The sequence below is a fragment of the Chaetodon auriga genome, chromosome 17 (assembly GCF_051107435.1).
Source record: "Chaetodon auriga isolate fChaAug3 chromosome 17, fChaAug3.hap1, whole genome shotgun sequence".
Classification (NCBI taxonomy): domain Eukaryota; kingdom Metazoa; phylum Chordata; class Actinopteri; order Chaetodontiformes; family Chaetodontidae; genus Chaetodon; species Chaetodon auriga.
The window spans coordinates 19,820,382-19,840,619 of record NC_135090.1 but is presented as its reverse complement, the minus strand read 5'-3'; the positions used below and the strand labels follow the sequence as shown (position 1 = coordinate 19,840,619).

The following is a 20,238-nucleotide window of genomic DNA, read 5'->3' as shown; positions in this document are numbered from 1 at the left end:
ATTCCCCTTTCACCCTGTCACTGTGGGGGTTTACAAGGAGGCCAGAGCTGATATATAGGACTCCATTAATGGCACCCCACACACATCATACTGACAAGGTGGCCCCGGAGTCTTTCCGTGACCAAAGAGGGTTGTAACCACGGGAGTGTCATCCAGGGCTTTGCCAAAGCCTTTAAGTTTTGTCCGCGCTGATCTGGCGGTCAAAAACACCATTGTTGCACTATGGCGGATATATTACCCATTACCGTAAATTCCCTCGGGGGATATCCTCTCTGTGACTGCAGCTGAAGACAGTTTCTTCTTCATCTGGTAGTTAGTTAGCAGCTAAGAAGACAGCGTGAGAATGAGCCCAGGAGGTGGCTGATTGAGGCCACCATGGAGAAAAAGTTGCCTAAGTGTAGCTATGTGTGCTCTCACTGCATCATGGTTTACATTAGGTATGTTTCAATAAAGTTTTTTTTCAGTGCCAATATGCATGATTGATTCCTCCCTGTTCGTAAAGATGTTTTAGATTTGGAGCAAACAGAACGATTTTAATCATCCTCTGTCTTCAGGAGCATCAGAAAGCTATCACACATACGCTCTCTCCTCAAACGCTCCCGTCTCTGCAGCTTGTATGTCCTCGTATCAAATCCGAGCAATCTTGAATCTGAAAGCCAAGAAAGTCAACTTAAAGGATACTCTTTTGAATATCACTCCCCGTAAGCATAAAATGTGGCTTAAAAGCTTCCTCCGTTGTGGAAAATGGCAGCTTTAGTCAGCTTGTTTTCACAGCAGTCACACTGGATTCCAGTAGTGACCCAGAGTCACCGCAATAAAGCAATAAAGTCAGAGAGTCAGAGCTCTAAGTGTTGGTTTTTCACACCACTCCTGGACTTCTCCTCTGCCGATCGGTATGTTCACTATGTTGTAAACATAGTGAACATACCGATCAACCAATCAGGCCGCCAGTAAATAACTCAAAATGCTTCCTGCAGAGCTTCTGGCCTTTGAGGGGGCAACAACACGATGCGCAAGCGGCTAAACAGCAGAGATACTCACAATCTGAATTTCCAGTGGACTATTCCTTTAATAACACAACTTGGTGTTGCTGTGGTCAGTTTCATATTTTGGGTTTTATAGACAGGAGATGAAAAGCGTGTGTGCATGGTAACGTGGGAAAGCACAGTCTCCAAAATAATGTCAAAAGCAGCCTCCGCTCACTATATCCTGTATGGTCGCTGCCAGTTTGCCCGTTTCTCTGGTGTTTTTTTATCATGTGAAACTTCTGGCTGCTCAGTGAGGCTTGTGTGGTGATGAGCCACGGAGCGACTTTCACTTCCAAGAAGACTCTGTCTGTTTTGAGTGTTGCCAGTAGCGATGCTATCTTCTCTGACCACCGTTCTGGCCTTGTGCTGTATTTACTCATATTTCTATGGCGTGTCATGTTTCTATGGTTGCAGGCATTCCTGGTTGGCCGCGCCCTGCCATGAGTTTTTGATGACTCACTGCAGTGGCCAGTCTCTCCCCCTCGCTCTCACAGAAATCATATTTCCTCCTCCTCTGTTACCATGGCGTGGTTCCTCTTAATCACACGATGCTCTTATGGTCTGATTTGGCAAACCGGCGCCTCTGGCAAAGTGCAGCCATCCATGAGCCACTTTCCGAGGCGGCCATTTTAGCTCTGTGATCTTTGAGACAAACCAAGGTCTGCCGCCTTCACACTGAGCAGTGTGTCTTTCACTTTAGAAGATTTACATCATTGTGTCGACACTGGAGCTGATTTGTGCCTCCCAGAGATGCCTCACGGGGTTTTCTCATGAAGGCTCAGGTGGTTTTGCCAAAATCTGGGTGCGCAGCCCTGTGAGCGTCCATTAGCTGCTTGTGCAGACAGCCATTTTGACTCAATTGCCCTCCAGACAGTTCATGTTGCAGTGCTTGTCTGCGGAACAACATCCCCTGAGTGGTTTGTGCAATACAAGCTGAAACCTTTGTCCAACTGGTTTGCGCTGCTCTGCTTTTATCACATCCAGCATCCTGTCAAGGATTGAGTTCATGATGTACTTTCCTCATAGTCACATAAATGTCTTGTTGTTGGCGCAGATTTAGCGATGCGTCACTTTGTGTTGCATGCTCTGTTTTATAAAAGTACTCATCACCAAATAATTTGCACCACCGTCTGACTGATTTTGACTGGTACTTGTCAGCCTGTGGACATTTGGGTTTCAGCTAACGCTAACACACTTGTCAGCAACAAAACGACCCTCTGCAAGTGATTCAGGTTCAGCTTCTCGCTCAAGGACAATTTGCGGTCATTTAGGTGTGAACCCGGGGAAAACCTGGGTGGCTTCATTAGCCTACGTGGCCTCAGCTGCCTGCTCATTTACTGTGCAGACACAGCTGGTTTGTGTCAGTCCCAGATGGACTACAGATAGTCTTCATACACATCAGACAGGGTCTGTCGCTGTCCCTGTCCTGTTGTTTGCATCTGGAGAAAGTCACCTTCCCATCAGACATTAATATTTGATATTTTTGATGCACTGTAGATCTTGCCTTTCACTACAAGTCATTTTAGCTTTCAGGGATAAATGAAATCTGTGTGAAGCTGCTACTAAAGAGGGACTGATACCGATACTGGTATCAGATATCCATCCAATACTGACTTAGAGAGCTGGATCAGTGATAACGGGGTCGATCTTGTATCGGATACCACTATTTTGATCAATGACAGTTCAGTCCATTTATATCTATGCATTTATTTGATACATTTACAAAGTTGTTTCATGATCCCAGCCTGCCAAACCCCAGGAATCAATATTGGAACTGAAAAGGCTGGATTGGTTTGTCCCTTTCTGCTACCTGAGTGTTATTGTCTGTGTTATTTGGTGAGTAACTGCGATGAAATATGGACCAAATAATGTTAAAAGTTAAGTTTCATTTTATTGTCTTCCTTTATCTTTTGTTTTCTTCTGTCTCTCTTCCTTTTCATCCTCTTTAAACTACATAGCAACACTTATTTGTGTTTTAGGATAGAGGATAACACAATAGTATCCTCTATCAAATCATAATGAAACAGGTGTTGAGCCTGACTGCTCCAAGTTGTTTTTTGGCCTTTAAACCTCGCTGATTTGTTTTTAAGGCACATCAGAGGACAATCAGGCTGTCTTAGGTAATAAATGTACTTCGTATCAATACAGAATTTTGAACATGAGGTGGACAGATGTAAGAACCAACTCCAGAGCAGAGAGAAGAGGTGGAGTGTAGATGTAGAAGGCTTTCGATGCTTACATATCGAGGGGAAATGGCTTTTATTTCAGTTTAGCGAGCAGAACGGACTTAAGTGTTTCTGCACTTGCTCGCGTTTGCTGCATGTTTCAAGTGTCATGGTTGCTGAATAGCCGGAGAATTTATCACCAGATGTGTGCGTACATTGTTTGAGCAATACTCCTCCCAGCGTTTTTCCCACTGCTCCGTTTCCAAATGTCAAAATGCGGAGTTGCATTTAATGACTTGGAAGACAACTCTGCTGCTTAAATTACTCACTGTAAAGTCTGCGCTGGAATGCAGAGAGCTTCTTCATCTGCCAGAGGAGTTGAATGGGTTTGCTTTAAAGCAGCCACTTGAGCTATCTCCAGTCTCTCGTCCTCTGCAGCGTCCTCCATGGCAATGGGCTTTCATCACAGCTTAGAGTGGGACACAAACCGGTTTCTTTATTTATATCAGGCAGTGGTTGAGCATGAAGTAGCTGAATAACCATTGTGTTTTAGGGGTTTTCACCAGGCTTAGTTTGAAGAAGTTTCCACAGATTATATTAATTCTCATTTGGTCAGTTATGAATTTGTGAGTCTGTAGCATTTATACATTTTGCACTGTTTAATACGTTGTGTACTGTGTGTTTTAAGAAAGGATTTATAGTGGGGAGCTGAGGCTGGAAGAGGTTTGACACAGGTACAGAATGTTTCATTTCTCTCCATCTGCAATTTGGTGGTAGTAATGAAACAAAAGTCTGTTGTTGCCGCTGTTTCGCTTGATTTAGAGCCACGGGACAGGTAATGGAGAGCACATGGGCACAGAGTCTCTGCATCCAATGAACCAGCTCAACAAAGGCCTCCAGTTTTTAGATGAGTCAATACCACAGAGTTCCTGCAGTGTGAGAGATCTGTTTTCTTCTATCGTAAGTGGTTCTATCTGCCGCGCCATATATCAAGACTCTACTCGTGCTAGCAAAGCAACAGTTCAGTCGTGTTTATGATTTGTGATTCATTCCTCCAGATATCTCTTCAGTATATCATGTCTAATGTGACTATGAATCAATCAACATGAAAATACCAGGCAGGGAACTGGCAGCACATCTTTGTCCTGGTATGATCTGAAACAGAGCTCGAGCAAAAATGAACTGCAGTGATTGTTTTAATGTTACCGCTCCTGAAGGTGGGGTTACCTCCATCTGCTGCACAGTTCAGTGTCACTAATAGGACTTTCAAATACATCTTATTGTATTTGCACAAAGTGCTTCATAAAGCCCCTATTAAACTGCAAGAATTATTGGCTAATACAGTTTAACCCAGACCAGCTGGAGTCTTTACTAAGCTTATTGCCTCTTCTGCATGTGTGTTACTCCCTTTCTTTTGAAACATTGCTCCCAGTAGGCAACGAATCTGTTTTACATTAATTTATTTTGACAAACAGACCAAAGGTTGGATATTTATTTTAAGGGACTTATAAAATGGTGGCAGGGGATGAATTACTAGAACGACAATTCCTTGAGATAGAGCAGTGATGCCAGATGTTCTCCCTCATTTGCAAAATTTCAAGCTTCTCAATTATCTTATCACTGTTCCCTGCTATAGACGCTATGTACAGTCTGGGGCTCTTATGTGGTCTGCAGAGGGCACTGTAGTATGTAGGTAAGTGCTTTATTCTGATATTTATGCAGAATGACAGTGAAAAAGTGCAGCTGTCAGAGGATGACACAGTTCTACCACCTTATTTAATGGCAAATGGGAAAAATCACCATCCCCTGCAGACAGTTTCCAAAGCTCCCACTTATATTTTTAGCCTCACTGGAAACCGTGGTTATCCTGGAACTTCATATTGGTTTCCAGTGTGGATCAGTCTCAAAGGAGGCTGAGTAACAGAGATTTAAACACAGGCACAATTGTCTTTTCTTCAGGGAAAGAAATGACTTGATGGCTTTTCCATTTAGGTTTGCAGAGTTGGCTGGTTGGGGATGTGGGCTGTGACTGCTGAGGGAAAAGCAGGGAGACCAGAGTTTATGGACTCCTCCAGCACTCTCTCAGTGGTTGACCTTTAGGTTTAGTCTTTCCAAAAAAAAATACAAGAACTGTCTGACACAACTCCAAACCTTGGGAACGAATAGTAACTTTGACAATATATTGTCGGGCACCTTCAGCAGTTAACATACAGAGAGTGCTGGTTATTTTGTACCCTCGCTATGAATCAATGTGATAAGTTAGATACCATCAACGTCTTGTTTTTAAAACTCAAAGCTGTAGACTTGTCCTTGTTGTGTTTTGCATGGATGGTGGTTTTCCCCTCAGGCGTGTTGATAGTGGTTTGTGTGTCGTCTCTGCTGCTTATCAGTTCCTTCTTCTCTGCCGGCCCCCTCCTCCTCTGGATACACCCAACCTGGTTTTACAAACACAGCATCAATTGTACACCAGCTTTCTCAGTAGACATTGTGACTCATGGTTATGTTGTAAATCGTAACATCAAACAAACTGAGTGCTCCCCACAAGGACCAAATCAAATGAAATGACAGCAATGACGAGAGTGAAGTTTAATTTTTACGTTCACTGGAAAATAATGTTTCAGTCTAATTTCAGGCCTGAAACTGAGACAAGAGACCTTTTTCTTAGCTCACATAGATCACACTAACCTCTGATGGTTGGATCTGCCTCTCTTTGGCGAGGCATCGTCATGATATCAGATGGTAGTGGTGATGATGCTACTTGCAGCTGGTTTTCCAGGTTTGAGTCAGTCAGTTTTGACCAGATCTGAGTTTTTGCAGTTCAGTTCTGAACAAAGCAGCTAACAATAGCAGGTCGTTGCTTTGCATCTCAATGATTTCATGTTGTAGGTTGTGAAACACATCAGCTGGTTTACATTGACGTCGTAGCAAATAGGGTCAGTTGCTTTTGTTTACATTTCGTGTTCTGAAACCTCTCACTGAATGTCTGAAGGAGTTTTCCCTCTCAGCAGCAGCAGATTCAGATGTCATGGCAGATCTTCGTTCTTGCAGAGTAGGAACACGCACAGCCTTGCATCTGGAATTTATTTCTAAAACTATTTTAACATTATTTAGAAAAAAGTGTTGTTCAGTCTGATTGAATGTGAGAAAATCCAGTTGAGACAATACTACTAACCAAGTGCTATCGACTAGTTAGCTACCTTTGTTCAATAAGCACAATACACAAGTTTATTATCCGTCATTTAAAAAACTGTAAAAATATCCATCTCACAAAGTAATATACAGCATTGAATCCTTTATTCAGAAATTTTTGATATCAAGGCAAAATTCTGCCATTAGTGAAAAACTGAATATTTTGCTGAACAGGTTCCAGTTTTTTCCAAACTGATATATAATGTTTTATGTGCACATGAGTTGTGTTAAATTCTACTGTGTCCCAGTGGGGAGTCTGGCTGCAGACCCATTGATAGTTTTCACATTATACACAGTATTTCAGGCACGTTATTTAAATATTTACTTACAGCGCTAGTGAAAGTCTTATTTGAGCGGCCATGGGTTATAATGCTGTACATTAGTCTGTGTATCAGCCATGTGGGTTATTACTGCATTTTAAATCCATCACCTTTTACTGCACATTCATCATTGACCTGGATTTGTGTAAATTACTTTGTCAATGGTGTGCCAAGAAGCAGTATGTAATGGCAAGGTTATTTCAGTCCTTGTATTGTTTATTCTCTGTTATTATTAGACTCTATTTAGACTACAGGCCCTTGAGCTCAGCACAACGCTATCCCCGCTACATTGATCTTTTCCTATATGGCCTTAGAGGCACTGACAATCATAAATTTCTACATCAATTTTGATTATTACAAAACATTAAGTGCACACTGGACGCTAAAATGTATTGAGTACATTTCTTTTTGAACGTACACTTTGTGAAAATATTTCTGTCACTTAAATTTAGAGGAATAATAGATTTTGTGGAACACCAGTTCATGCTCTTGATCAGCAGTGGCCAAATAAAACCTACTTGCATCCATTCAGCTGTCTCAAAGTAAATGAGAAGATATGGATTAACATACATCTCAAAGATTACTTATCTTAGAAAATGTCAACTAACCATTTAGATCATGCTATCAGTGTCTGATTTGTGTACCAGCAAACTATGGAGAATACTGAAGAATGAGAACTAGAACTACATTATTTATTTCTCTAATCCTTATTAATTAAAGGACATTTATGTTTGCAAAAAAAGCAGTGTAGGCTATATGTGACAGCAAGTGTGTGGCAGTCTTAGTTTGGCTTGTTCAGATGTTTGACTCTTGCCTTTTATGCTGAAAAATGGCTAATTTATTTATTTATTTTTTTAAGCAGTGATGCCCTTCAGGCACACAGGGTACAAACCTTCTTTACTTGGCTCTCTCTCATCCCGTTGGTTTCTGTTTGCATCCTGTGTGCACACACCCCCTTAAATTCTCCTCCTTTCTTTCCTCTCGCCTCTCGGCCACACAGTTTCTCCTTCGACTGGGGACTGAGAAAGGTAGGAGGGGTTGTGAGCATCGTTGTTTCTCCATGCTGACTCATGCCGACAATTTGGTAGCAAGAGCCTTTATCACAGAGAAGCAAGAATGATGCAGAAAGAAAGATTTTTGGCAGGTCTTGTTTGTGCGATAATATTGCATGCAAATACTGTATATTGACGTGGTAGCAGTCAGAAATATTTAGAGAAGGAATTCTCACAAGAGCTAAAAGAAGTCAACTAGGACTCAAAATGGTGGCAGGAATGGTAATGCCCTTAACTGATCTGAGGGCAATCTATGAGCTTCTGTTTCGAGATGGTGTCATTGTGGCCAAGAAGGACAAGCGTCCACAATCCATTCACCCTGACATCAAGGGGGTTACCAACTTAAAGGTGATCTGCGCTATGAGCTCTCTCAAATCTAAAGGCTATGTTAGGGAGACTTTTGCTTGGAAACATGCCTATTACTATATTACCAACAAAGGAATTGCATACCTGCAAGATTACCTGCACCTGCCACCGGAGATCATGCCTACACCCCATCAACGTGTTTGGCGTCCTGCATCCTCTGCTCGAGTCTATGCAGTGAAAGGCCCCTCACCATCTATCCCAAAACCCAAGCCTGGACGAGTAAGCCATGAGAGCATGATGGACAGTCACATTTATCGCCACAAGAGAGTTGGAGAAGAGAGAGAACAATCTGAGAGGCCTCCAAAAAACTTCAGAGGTTCCTACCAGTGTGGTGCATCAGTTGGCCAGCCTGGTGTTCAGACCCAGACCTTTTTTAACAGAGACAAGGAATTCTACAGAGAAGAGGAACATTTGGCTGGTCAGGATAACAAGAAAAGGTCAATCAAGAAGGCCAAGCAGCCTGTTTCTTTAGCCACCACTTCTTCAATTGTGACAAAGTTCTCCAAAGAGATGCCAACTGTGAACATGGCCCCATGTGCTCCAGTGAAGGAAGTCCCACAAGAGTCTGCATGTGTGAAGATTCAGGAGGCTATGATTAAGGAGCCCACAGAAGATTTGATCCCAGGTGTGACAAGAGGAGAAACCTTGGATCTTGCCTTGGAGGTTCTTGGAGAGGTAGTCCCTGAGGTTGAACTTGGAGAAGGTGCAGTAGTTGACCGGCAAACGATACCTTCGTCGGCAGCATTTACTGAAAAGGAAGAACAACAGAACGTTAAGGATGAAGACGGTGTTTTTGAGGAAGGTACTGTTGAGAAGTTGTCATATGATGTTGAGAAGATGAAAAAGATGAATGTCACAGTCTTCAGTCCCAGCACCAAAGCTAAAACCCCTAAGTCTGATCCTGACCATGATTCAGCAACTCCATCCACGGCCAACGACAGTTTCAGAGACCTTACAGAGGAAAAGGTGGTGGTATATGACATGTCTGGTATAGAGGACACCCAGAAGGTCATGAAGAAGACCATTACCATGAAAACCACCTCCTTCAGTGCAGCCTTTGAAGCAGGTTGTCCCGACTCTGTCATCCCCTCAGAGGGTCCAGGTGCTGCCCTGAAGACCACTCTGCTTCAGGGGGACCAGGGCTTCCTCTCAGAAGAAGACCAGGAGAAGGAGCAGGATGTTCAGAGGGTCTGGCCTGACTTCCTGGAAGGTTTGAGCTTGTTTTAGTTCCTCCTCCTCCTCCTCCTCCTCCTCCTCTGTTCCTTCTTCTTTCCTCCTGTCTTCAGTATCTGTGTGTTGCTATAGGCACTGCTTGTGTTTAGGAAGTTGAGAGAGAGATAATTTGATCATCTACCAATACAAGTAATGGTCTTGTCATTTTCCATACAGCTAAATAACAACCAGACTGCCAATTAGCTTTCATTTTACTGGATGCATTGACGACTTGTGCTAATATTAAGTCTTATATCTACATTTGAATCCCATCATGTTTGCACAATGCTGTGTTTAAAAACTTGGCAGTGTGCTGGCAAGATTTTTAAAACAAAACACATACTGATTTGCATATTTAATGTTCACTTATTTGATTTACTAAATGGAACATAAATATCACAGATCAGCTAACTGAAGCTGGTGCAACTGAAAGGAACATTCGAAAGCAAGTAAGAATTTAATTACAAAAGCTTTTCTGAGCCGATTTTTCTGTGCTGTGTTTTTGGTGCTGCTTTCTGTGTTCACATGAGAATCTGAGCTGCACGATTCGACCCCACGCTTTAGTGTGGCCTGTGATTCTTTACATCTGCTCTGTGTTACCTAAATGCAAATATTTAGAAGTGCTTCCTGTGCGATGTTTAGGGGTGAAGCTGTGACTTGCATGGTCCTTTATGGGTCTGACAGGCTGAGGTAGCACATCATCAGTTTAGTAAGTTTAAGTACAGACATGGGCAGTCATCTGAGAGCATTTTTGTATAATTTATACTTATACACACATTCAGCGTGTCCAGCTTCCCCACGGGGAACCTTGTTTTTTGGCTTTTTCCTGCTGTAGATGAGCTTTAATGACATCAAGGCATGGAAATAAATGTACATACATGCAGTTATTACGTGGTATAGTTTGCAGGAATTTAGTATTTTTCACTAACGTAGCGTTTTTTTTGTTTGTTTGTTTTCATGGCTTGTGCAGAAATATGCATAAATTTTAGCCTTTAGATTTCTCTTTTCATATTGCATACTGTAGATATATGTAGATGTAGATGTAGATATTGAGTTGTTTCCACATGAATTACTGATGGAGTTCATTCTGCCATCTGCTGGGGGAGAAGAGATCTGCTGTAAATACTTTCCTGCTACTGTATTGCATGTTATTTACATGGACATCCTAAATGGTATGACCCAAATTAATCAACTAGCCAAACCAGTCATTTTCTCTTCATCTTACAGCACATGAAACATTTCCCAGACTTCTCATATAACTTACACAAGATGTTAGCTTGATGATGATCAGTTCTTCATAAAAACCTCACATTTAACTGCCAGGCTTTACCTTAATATGCAGCCTGCCTGAGAACTTTCCATTGTCAGAGCTGATATATGACTAAGCAGAGTCTGGGAAATGTGAGCCCAATTAAGCCACACTCAGCTTTTCCTGCCTGTGCCTCCGCAAGCAGGGCGAAGCAGTCCAGATGAGAACATGTGGCAGTTGCCACCTTTCATCTGCCCTTCAGTGTTTTAGCCCAGCCTGCAATGAACGTAAACTCCAACATTTAAAAAGACCATACTGTACTTGAATGGTCTAGCCACAGCAGCACACACAGCTACTAACCTGCTGTCTCATACAGTAGGACTATGTGTTGCATTTATTACGTGACACAGTGACAAAGAGAAATCAACAGGAAACAGCTTGAGCTACGATGGAAATTAATTATACTAGAGACTTCATGGAGGCTTTGATTCAACACGGCCAAGGTAGGAAGTCTTCGTTGTTGGTACAGTTCTGTCGTCTTACCAAAAGGTGTCAGCAGATAAATACTTTATGGTGCGTCTCAGCTTGTGGAGAGGACCAGAGAGGATGTAGCAGGTATGGGTGTGTCCGTCCCTGCCAGCGTATCAGATAACAGTCCAGGACGGGACGTTGTGTCTGTGTTTAAGTGACAACACTTTGTTTTAAGTGTTTTGAAGGCTGTTTTTTAAACACAACTGCTCGCTCTGTGTCTGTTTATTCCCTCGTGTGCAGAGTTTATTTAGAGAATAAAAGTGAAGCAAATTATAGTTCATAGCTTTACGCTGAAGACCTTGAGTTTGACACCACCCACGCTGCCTGGCAGTGTGATCATGTTCCCTGGTGTTAAGCTCAGGGGGGTGTGGGCTGCGGGAAGGCCCCTGAGTGGCTGCTCCACGTCTCTCCCCTGCACAAGATGGTTATGGCTGAATGCATGGCATCACAGTGAAGTAACAGGCCTGGGTGGGCTCAGGAATATTGCACAGCTGCATAGATGACATGTCTCAAGATACACAGACTGTATGTTGCCTTGGATAGACACAGAATTTTAGTTTTGCTTGGTTTTCATCTGTGGGGCTGCAACTAGTGTATGTTTTTTTCTATTACTTCTTAGAAAAATGCAGAACAAGCCAAAAGAAAAACCCAGAAGAGTCCAACTAAGAGTCCATAACCAAAGATACTCAACTTGCAATTATATAAAATCCCAAGAAGTAGTAAATCCTCATTTTTGAGGAACCGAAACAAGTGAATGTTTGGCATTTTTGCTTAGTGAATGACTTCAGCTATTCAGTTGAATTGTTGAATGTTTTTGTCATTTGACAGATAATCAAATGATTTTTTTCCAGCACTACTTATCTTTAGTGTCGAAGTTGCTGCAACTAGCTAATATAGAGTTAAAGCCCTTAAATGACAGCTCAAGACAACTAAACCGCAATGAGATGAGAAGAATTATGGCCAGAATGAAGCAACATGTTTACAGAGATGCTGCTGTTTAGATGAGTGGTGACATAAAACAATAGGTTAGATAAGAATATCTTCTGTTGCTTTCTAATATTAGTTAAATGTTCCAGCGCTCACTGTTTAAGCCTTAAATCATTGCTGCCGCAGTCATACAGTATGATGCATATCCTGTGGATATGGGGGGCATAATTACATTTTTTTCATGTCTTCTACAGAGAAGCCTTTGTTACAGTAGCTTGCTGGCAATAAACCACGTTTTCCGCTCTTTGTCTAAATCCTGTAAGAAAAAGTGAATGTGTCCCTGGGAGTTTCTGCAGCTCTGCACATGGATTCCATCCAGTGGCGCTCGTCAGAAACCACCACGCATGAGATGCAGTTTCCACTGAGGAAAGCCTCACAAATTGAGTCAAACTCGCAGCGCTGTCTCGTTTTTACTTCCCAGCCGAGCCTCCGCTTCTCTTTTTTTTTTTTCCTGTGCTTTTTTAGCACGCCCCCCTGGTTTTGATCAGAACACAATGTCGTGAGGTCAGATCCGACTCTTTGGCAGTTCAGTATTTTCTCTAAAAGTTGTGAAGACGCTGAGCAAAGATGGACTTATGCTGCTGTTTCTGTTCAGGACCACGAGACGGTAGGATTGCTTTTTGACAAAGACTTTATTATTTTAGACTTTGTATCAGTGAATTTGGGGATGCTACATCAGGAATGAATTAAATAAGATGATTTTCTGGCATTATGTGTGCCATCTGAGGACTCTGCCACTCCCAGCATCAGTACCGTTTAAGAAGACTGCAAATAAAAAAACATCTCTCACATTCCTCTCATTGCTCTCCTAATCCTACCTGCGCTCTTTGGGAAGTCTTTGTCATTAATGGTTGAGGCATTTTAACTGAAATCAGAACGACTTTTCACCTAACAGACTGTTCAGTCATGTGAAGTTTGACTTTTTTGCCGCCATGTGGGTATGCAGAACTTGTGTCACAATATGGGAATCATTGAGCAAACACATACCATGTGAAGGGAGTGGGAGTGGGCCGACTCCTCCCCCATGAAGGAGTGGTGGAATGAATTTATTCCAGACATCTGTACTGCTCCCTTGGTTTTGTTCCCTTTGCTCAGTATTTACTGCCATCAATTGCCAATTTGAGTTGCCAGTTTATAAGGCTTTGGGGATTCGCTTGACATTTTCAAACTGGGATCATATAAGGTCTCATCCAGAAAGAGCTGCTAGCACGTCAGACGTATATCACTCACTTCCAATCACCCTTTCTTCATTGTTGTGGCTTCACTTTGCCCTCTATGCCCACCTGCTTGACTTTTCAGGCAACTTTAAATGTATTCATTCAGCTCTTTTTTTCAGTCTGTCAGAGCCTGCCTGTACATCAGAAGTCTGAATTCTCCCCTGCACGTAGATTAAGGTTGTGCTCATACCATAAGCAGTTCGAGGTCTAGGTTGTACCGTCTATTTCTGCTTTTTTTTATGGAGCACGGTTGGCGTGCGGAATTGCATTGGCGTTGAGTGTGATCACGACACGGGTCTTGGTGTTGGGTTTCCGCGTGGCTTTGGGGGTGAAAGTGACACTGTTTCGAGTGCACACCAACTGATGTTCCCTGTTTGATTTTCTGACAACAGAAACACTGAAAGAGATGCTGTTTTGCCTGCAGTGAGATGCCTTTGATGTCTCAGCAGTGATGCACAGAGATGTTGTGTGTGTATTTGTGCCGTTTTAGTTGGTCTTATGACAGAAGTCCTTGCGTAGCTCTGTGCACTGATGTAACACCGACTACAAAAGTCATGCTGCTTTAAACCTGAGAACCATGTGAAATGCTCAGAGAGTAATTTACTGGTGATCATACAGTGGTAAAAAGTGGCTGTAGTTATAGTGGATTGACAGGTTTGAAAATGTCTAAATTACGGAGTTTACACATTGTCACAAGGTGTAATTTAAACAGACATTTTCCTTCCAGGCTGTTCGGTGTTTTAATAACAGGGCCTGTCCAGAGGAATGAAAAGCACTTTATGATTTAAGAGTTAAAAAAAGGAGTTGGTATTTTGGAGATTTTTTTTGAACAGTTGGTGGTAAAACGGCATCCAGTTAAGTAGGTTTCTGGGAACCTTATAGACACGAGTGAGCTGTCCAAGCATAAGGAAGCAATTAGCAGCTAGGGAAACATAGTGAAGTTACATAATGAGAATGAATTGATAGCGAGTGGCTTATTCTGCAAGGGGAAAAATAAAATGGGGAGGCATGGCTTCGTTATAAACATTTGGAAAAGGAGGAAGGGGTTGGCCTTGGATGGTCTGTGACTCGTAAACCATGATGGAAAATAACTGCAGGAGCTTCAGCGGGTAAAAAAAAGAAAAAAAAAAGTCCTATTGAGTGAATGAGTAGGAAACTTTGACACTGGCTGAAGGTGGATCTCGCTCGCATGTAGTTTTGCTTCTTATCAAGGCTGACCCGAGTGAGTGTGTGTGTGTGTGTGTGTGTGTGTGTGTGCGTGCGTGTGTCACACAAAACAGCCTCATATATTATTAACTCCTGCAGATAGGCTGCAGCAAGCGAGGAAAGCAGCGAGCCAACTGCTGTAGGGGAAAACCAGTGGAGTCACTTCCACAGAAGAGGACAAAACTTCTTTTTAACTCCGTCAGGGCTGCAAAGTGGCTTGTGTTGGAGGAATTAGAGCATTTTTGAAATAAGTGCAACCTATAAAAACAAAGAAAAGTGAGTAGGAAAGAAAGGAGAGGAGCTGTTAGAGTAAAGTACGGGAGAAGAAAGGGGGAGGGAGGGAGCTACTTCTGCCAGAGGACTGAGTCACAGGGAAGAGAGGCGAGGGAGGGGTGCTCTTTCGTTCTTCTCTCTCTTGTAAAAGTCACGGACAACTTGGCTGCGGTGCTTGTTTTAAAGTCCGGGATGGCACCACACCCCTAGGCGCCACCGCCCCCCTGCTCCTGCCCTCCACTCCCCCTCACCTTTCACCCCCCTCCCCAGCCCTCCCACCTGTCTTCAGAGCCTGGGACTCTCCACTTTGTACCAGGCCCGATGCCGGCAAGCCCCCCTGGAAATGTGTTCCCAGCCCTGGTGGTTGTGGGCCACATTGTTACCTTAATCGCTGTCTGGCAGTGGAGAGTGCGCAAGAAGCAAGGTAAGAAAAGCTGGAAAACTCATGGCTGCATGGCTTACTTCAGGAGAGGTGACGGTGCAGCTGTAAGAGGAAGCTAGATGAAAGGTTTTTCTGTGCGTATAGCCTCTCGCCGGCTGTCCTCTTCCGTCGACTCTGCTCTCTTGCCCTGTGTGTTTTTGTGTGCGCACACTCCTTCTCGCTCTTCCTCGCTCCCCCCCTCTTTTTTTCCTCACACGTCTCGGTTTCCTGTGGTGTGGAGATGTTGCAGTTAACCCCGTAAATGCTGGCTGTGATGTGATGACGTCGGAGTCTGAGCGTTCTGGTCGAGTGGAGGATTTTGGCTTCGTCAGAGCTTTTGTGTGCACACCTCAGCATCAGCTTAGCTCCTCTGCTCGAGCTTTGCCTCTAATAGTGTCTCCATCCTTTCATCCAGCTTCTGTCTTTGTACAGATCTGGTTTGATGTGAGTTTAAGCCCTTGACTATTAGTATGTTAAATTAGTTTGTGGATCCTGCTGTAGTGTTAATAGTCTCGTTCAACTGGTTTCTTCTTGGAATGTTTTCAGAGTTGAAAGATGAGCATATCCTCTTCACACTCCTAACACGTGTTGCCAGGAGGAAAAAAAAACTAAACCTGTTTGCTGGACTTTGAAACACCTGAGAGCTACCTGGCATCTGTAGCTTAGCATCACCAGACACACCTCACTCAGACCTGTTTTACTGTTGACACAGCTTGACACAATGGCGGCTGTCTAATGCATGTCTGCAGGCGACACACCCTCAGGCAAATTAAAGGATGTCTGAATGAGAATGTGCAGGTGGAGATAAGAGCCATTCCTTTTTCCACCTCTGAAAGCTTAGCAGGAAACCAGTTTTGCCACCGGACACACTGAATTAAAAACAATCAATGCATCTTAAAACAATGAAGTCACATCATAGCTGCTCTACCTGTATGCAGCTCACTCCAAGCTGTAAACTGTGAGAGGATGAACACCAACCTGAATTTGCCTAAACCGAAACTAAAACCTGTACTTTCCCCTCATCCCTCCCAGAGGTCGAGGTCGGATAATAAACTGCACAAACCCTTTCTAAGGAAGGAAAGGAGGACACACCTTGAAGTAGATAAGAGAGTTTTCAGTGACGACAGTGACAGAACGAGCAGTGACAACACACCCAAAACGCTTAATATGCAAATCAGAGCAAACTCAAAAAGTAAAAACAAGTAAATTTATCTGCCTCTGCTCTCCTTATCTGTGCAGAATTAGTGTACAGTGCAGACTATATTGAAGCGCTGATCAAGTAAAGGTTACCAGGATCAGGTTTGACTGTTAAATTAGGGGAAACATTGGACTGTAAAACCTGGTTGCGTGCTATCTCTACCTTCTGTCAATATCTAAGCCATTTGCATATGAAGAGATCTGCTTTCAGCTCTCTACTTGCCGCAGTGCAGACAATAAGTCTACACCCTGTACATCAGCAACGGTCATATTCCCTCTTGCCACCGTCTGCCTGAGCTGGACTTCAATGATGTATTTTTAACAGAGGAGTGAGGTGTCACGGTTGATTTCTGGCCTTCTGGATGTGTGGTCATTCTTTACGCTACACATCCAGTGTGAATCAGACACATGCTGGATCTAAAGACACAGTTTGTCCACTTGTCTAAGTTAGAATTATAGTTTTAATGGAGCGACAAGGTGCCTTTGACACAGTGGGAAGGTGAAAGTGGGTAAAAGGTATTTTACCCCGAGCCAGGTTTAAAAAAAGCTCACAGTGTGCCACAGATGGCGGCGGGTTAATGGTGGTAAACTCGACACTGGGGGGGACGGTGGACTGTGTATCCTGGATACTGTCATAACAAACCAGAGGAGGAGGTCTTTGGTTTTCTTTCACAAGGCCTCACACTGATCCTCGGGACCTTGAAGGAATCCGAGTGCTCTGTTGGTGCTTACATAATTAAAGAGTCATTTGCACTAAGTGATTGTGTGTTTCTGTAACTCATAAACCTTTAAGGGCTCTGCCAGAGGCTTGTGTTGATCCTGACCTCTCCTTTCACACTCTTCAATGCTGTCCTTTCACGGCTCTTTTTCCTTGAGATTTCCTGTGAGCTTCTCTCTGAAGACTCAGAAGATTAGAATGCTTCATATATTTCACCACACCAGCATATCTAATCCATTTAGGAAGCCACACCCAAGTCTGCACCAGCGTTCATGGACGCCCCACTAGACTGGCAGCTGGGTCTGCTAAACCGCTTGCCACATCCAGCACGCTGCAGGACTGGGTTTAGATTTTGGCTGGTGGTGTGCAGCTGTGACTCACTTTCCTGTCTCCTTTCACTGTGGCAGTAATGACAGACTTGAGGGGGGGGGACTGCCTGCTCTGCATTGACTGAACAGTGCAAAAACACGCTGTTATTCAGGCAGTGTTGAAAACAATGCATGCCCACAGCGTCCCCACACACCCGACACAATGAGCAATGAAATGTAAGACACACCGGTGGTTAACCTTGCTCCCGGCAGCCTTGTCCTCTGTCTCTCAGTACACCGTGTGCCCTTGTCTGTGTTTGTGTTTCAGGGGGTTAAAGTAAGCGTGTCGAGGAAACACGCTTCGCGATTAAAATCTTTTAGGAAAATTGGCAGCAGCTACCATCGCAAACATCCGAATGCATTCATCACCAATCCAAGTTTTAATTATTTCAAGATTAAAGACGCAAACTGAGAGAAAAGTTGGTGTTTTTGATAGGTTGCTTTAATTTGGTTATTTTTTAAAATTTATTTATCGGTGTTTGCTGATGTTTTTAAATGCTGAAGACAGTTTTTTTTTAGTCTGCATGTTGTCTTGTTTGAATGCTGTTGGGTGGCACTGTGGTGATCCAGAGATTGTACTAGTTATCATTCCTGCTTTGACTATCACTGTTCAGAGAGACAAACCTGTTCTTTAAAACTGACGTCCAAAAATACCTTCAAACTACATCAAAGTCTGTTCCTGTGTGCAGCACACAGTCATTTAGCAGCCTTTACTTCTGCTACATAAGTCTTAATTATAACAATCTGTTATGAACTAAAAAAAAAAAAAAAGGCTTTAGCTCAGTGTTCAGCCTGTTCTGACTGTTCCTTTAAGATATTTTATTGCTTAAAGTGAAGTCCTATAGCCAGACTGTTCTACCACTCCCCCTTTATGAAAGACATTTACCCTCCATGACATTGTGTGTTTACTGTCACGGTGATTAGTTCGCTGCCTTATCTTTTAAAAAAAAAAAAAAAAAAAAAGGCGCGTACCTGCATGTGAATGTGAAGAATTTCTCAATGTTACGCAAAGACAGACAGAAAACAACACTTCTCTGTTGAAGTTATTTATGACCCTCAGCTGTTGAAGATGTGGAGGGAACATGATTTATCACCCACGAGCAAGCGTCGCTGTCAAACCTGCACTTCGCCCCGTTGTGAGCAGTCAGTGAGACAAAGGAAAGGAGCGTCTCCCGCTGGTCCTAATTATTACAGATCAATGCGTCTTCCCAGAACTTGCTCTAGTTTCTGTTTTGCATTTAGGGGCCTGGAGGGTTATGTAATCATGGGAGAGGCGCACATGCTAAAATAGGGACATGGCGTGTAGTCCCCAGCAGCACACACAGCCCTCCGCTTCGTGTATTTTGGGGATGGCCCTCCCGGGCGCTCTTTAATGGCACAAATCGTTCTACACTGCGCGCACGAAGGCGACAACAGAGCGGGATGGAGCGGCGCAGAGCTCTCCAGCTCATCTCAGACAGAAGTGGGCTGGGCTTGTGACAAAGAGTCTGCAATCTGACACGAGCCTGTGTGTTTTTTTTTCTCCTCCATGTGGCGCGGATAGAAAAGTTTCTGAGGGCTGGGAGCGCGTAAGAGAAATACTCGAGTCGGGGGGCGTTTTCAACGAAGTCCAGCGCGCTGTGCGTTTACGCGCGGCACACACACACACACCAGGATGGCCCGAGCGGAGGATACGATGCGCGCTGCTCTGCCGTCCTGGTTCGGCGGGCTGGAAAGGGGAATTATATACAGACAAACTAATTACATCCACGAAATGAGCTGCGGAGAAGTGGGCTCTCATCTGTACAGCCGAATGTGCTGCGCAGGTAAGTCCGAGCGCTCAGCCGCTCTCTCCATCTCTCGGCGCCTGTAATAGGAGGACGTTCTGGTTGGGAGGGGCTGATGGGGATGCTGTTAACCTTTTCCATGCCTCCACCCACAATACAGCAAGCTCTGAGGGTCAAGAGAGTGGGCGTCCAGGAAGTCTCTGAGCAAATAACACTAATGTTATTATTGTATTGTTAAATTTAATTGCGCTTTGATAGAGACACAGAAATTGCTGTGATGACAATTTCCTCATTAGCTCCCCTCCCACAGCGCAGATTGTACTGTAACGTGAGCAGAAACCGATTAGTTGATCCAATCAATAAATTGCTTAAGGAGTTTTTAAAGCAAAAATACCAAAACATTTCAGCTGACAGTTTTCTGTTTATTTGTTTTTCTTTCGATTGTGTTTGATGGTCTTAATCTTAGCAAGTGTTTTGTGGTCCTTGATGAAAAAGATAATGTTTGTGTCATTGTGTGTCACCGCCGCTCGCAATCACTGTGTTGACAGAATCCACCATCAGTCACTGAGTAACCTTCAGTGTGTGTGCCGAGAGGCTCAGCCTGAGCAGTCAGTACATATTTACTTCATGAATGTTTACCTGCTGATTACGCCCTCTGAATTTGTGACAAAGATTATCCGTCATTCATCCGAGCCTCTGAGTGTTTGTATTTCCACTGACGTTCAAGTGCAGTGAGAAATGACTCTTTTCCTCCTGAACTGAGAGGTCTCTGGAGGTTTGTGGCCAAAGCTGCTCGTCTGTAAACAGCTCGCTGATGGACTCGCAGCCTCTGTGTGTTTTGGTCATGTTTTCATGGCAACCGCTCTCCCGACTCAGTCTTCCCACTTTTAAAAGTGACTGTGCATGAATGCAAGTCAACACCGCAGGGCCCCCAGTGAGCCGGGGCCCTCTTAACAGCAGTCTGGACTCTGAT

General features: G+C 43.6%; 1 protein-coding gene across 19 annotated transcripts in view; it reads left to right on the top strand.

Annotated features, from left to right (window-relative positions):
* The window catches only part of pleca (plectin a), a 94,041-nt gene that overhangs the window by 33,508 nt on the left and 40,295 nt on the right, over positions 1-20,238 (top strand). For 2 of the 19 annotated variants that reach the window (XM_076753940.1, XM_076753938.1), the window contains exon 1: positions 15,102-15,219. The exons of 15 other annotated variants lie outside the window; for them this stretch is intronic. In XM_076753940.1, the coding sequence (XP_076610055.1) occupies positions 15,117-15,219 (103 nt within the window). In that variant the 5' untranslated portion in view covers positions 15,102-15,116. Of the gene's footprint in view, positions 1-12,624; positions 12,707-15,101; positions 15,220-19,048; positions 19,305-20,238 lie in introns of those variants that run through there. 2 more of the 19 variants (XM_076753948.1, XM_076753941.1) reach the window with 2 other exon arrangements.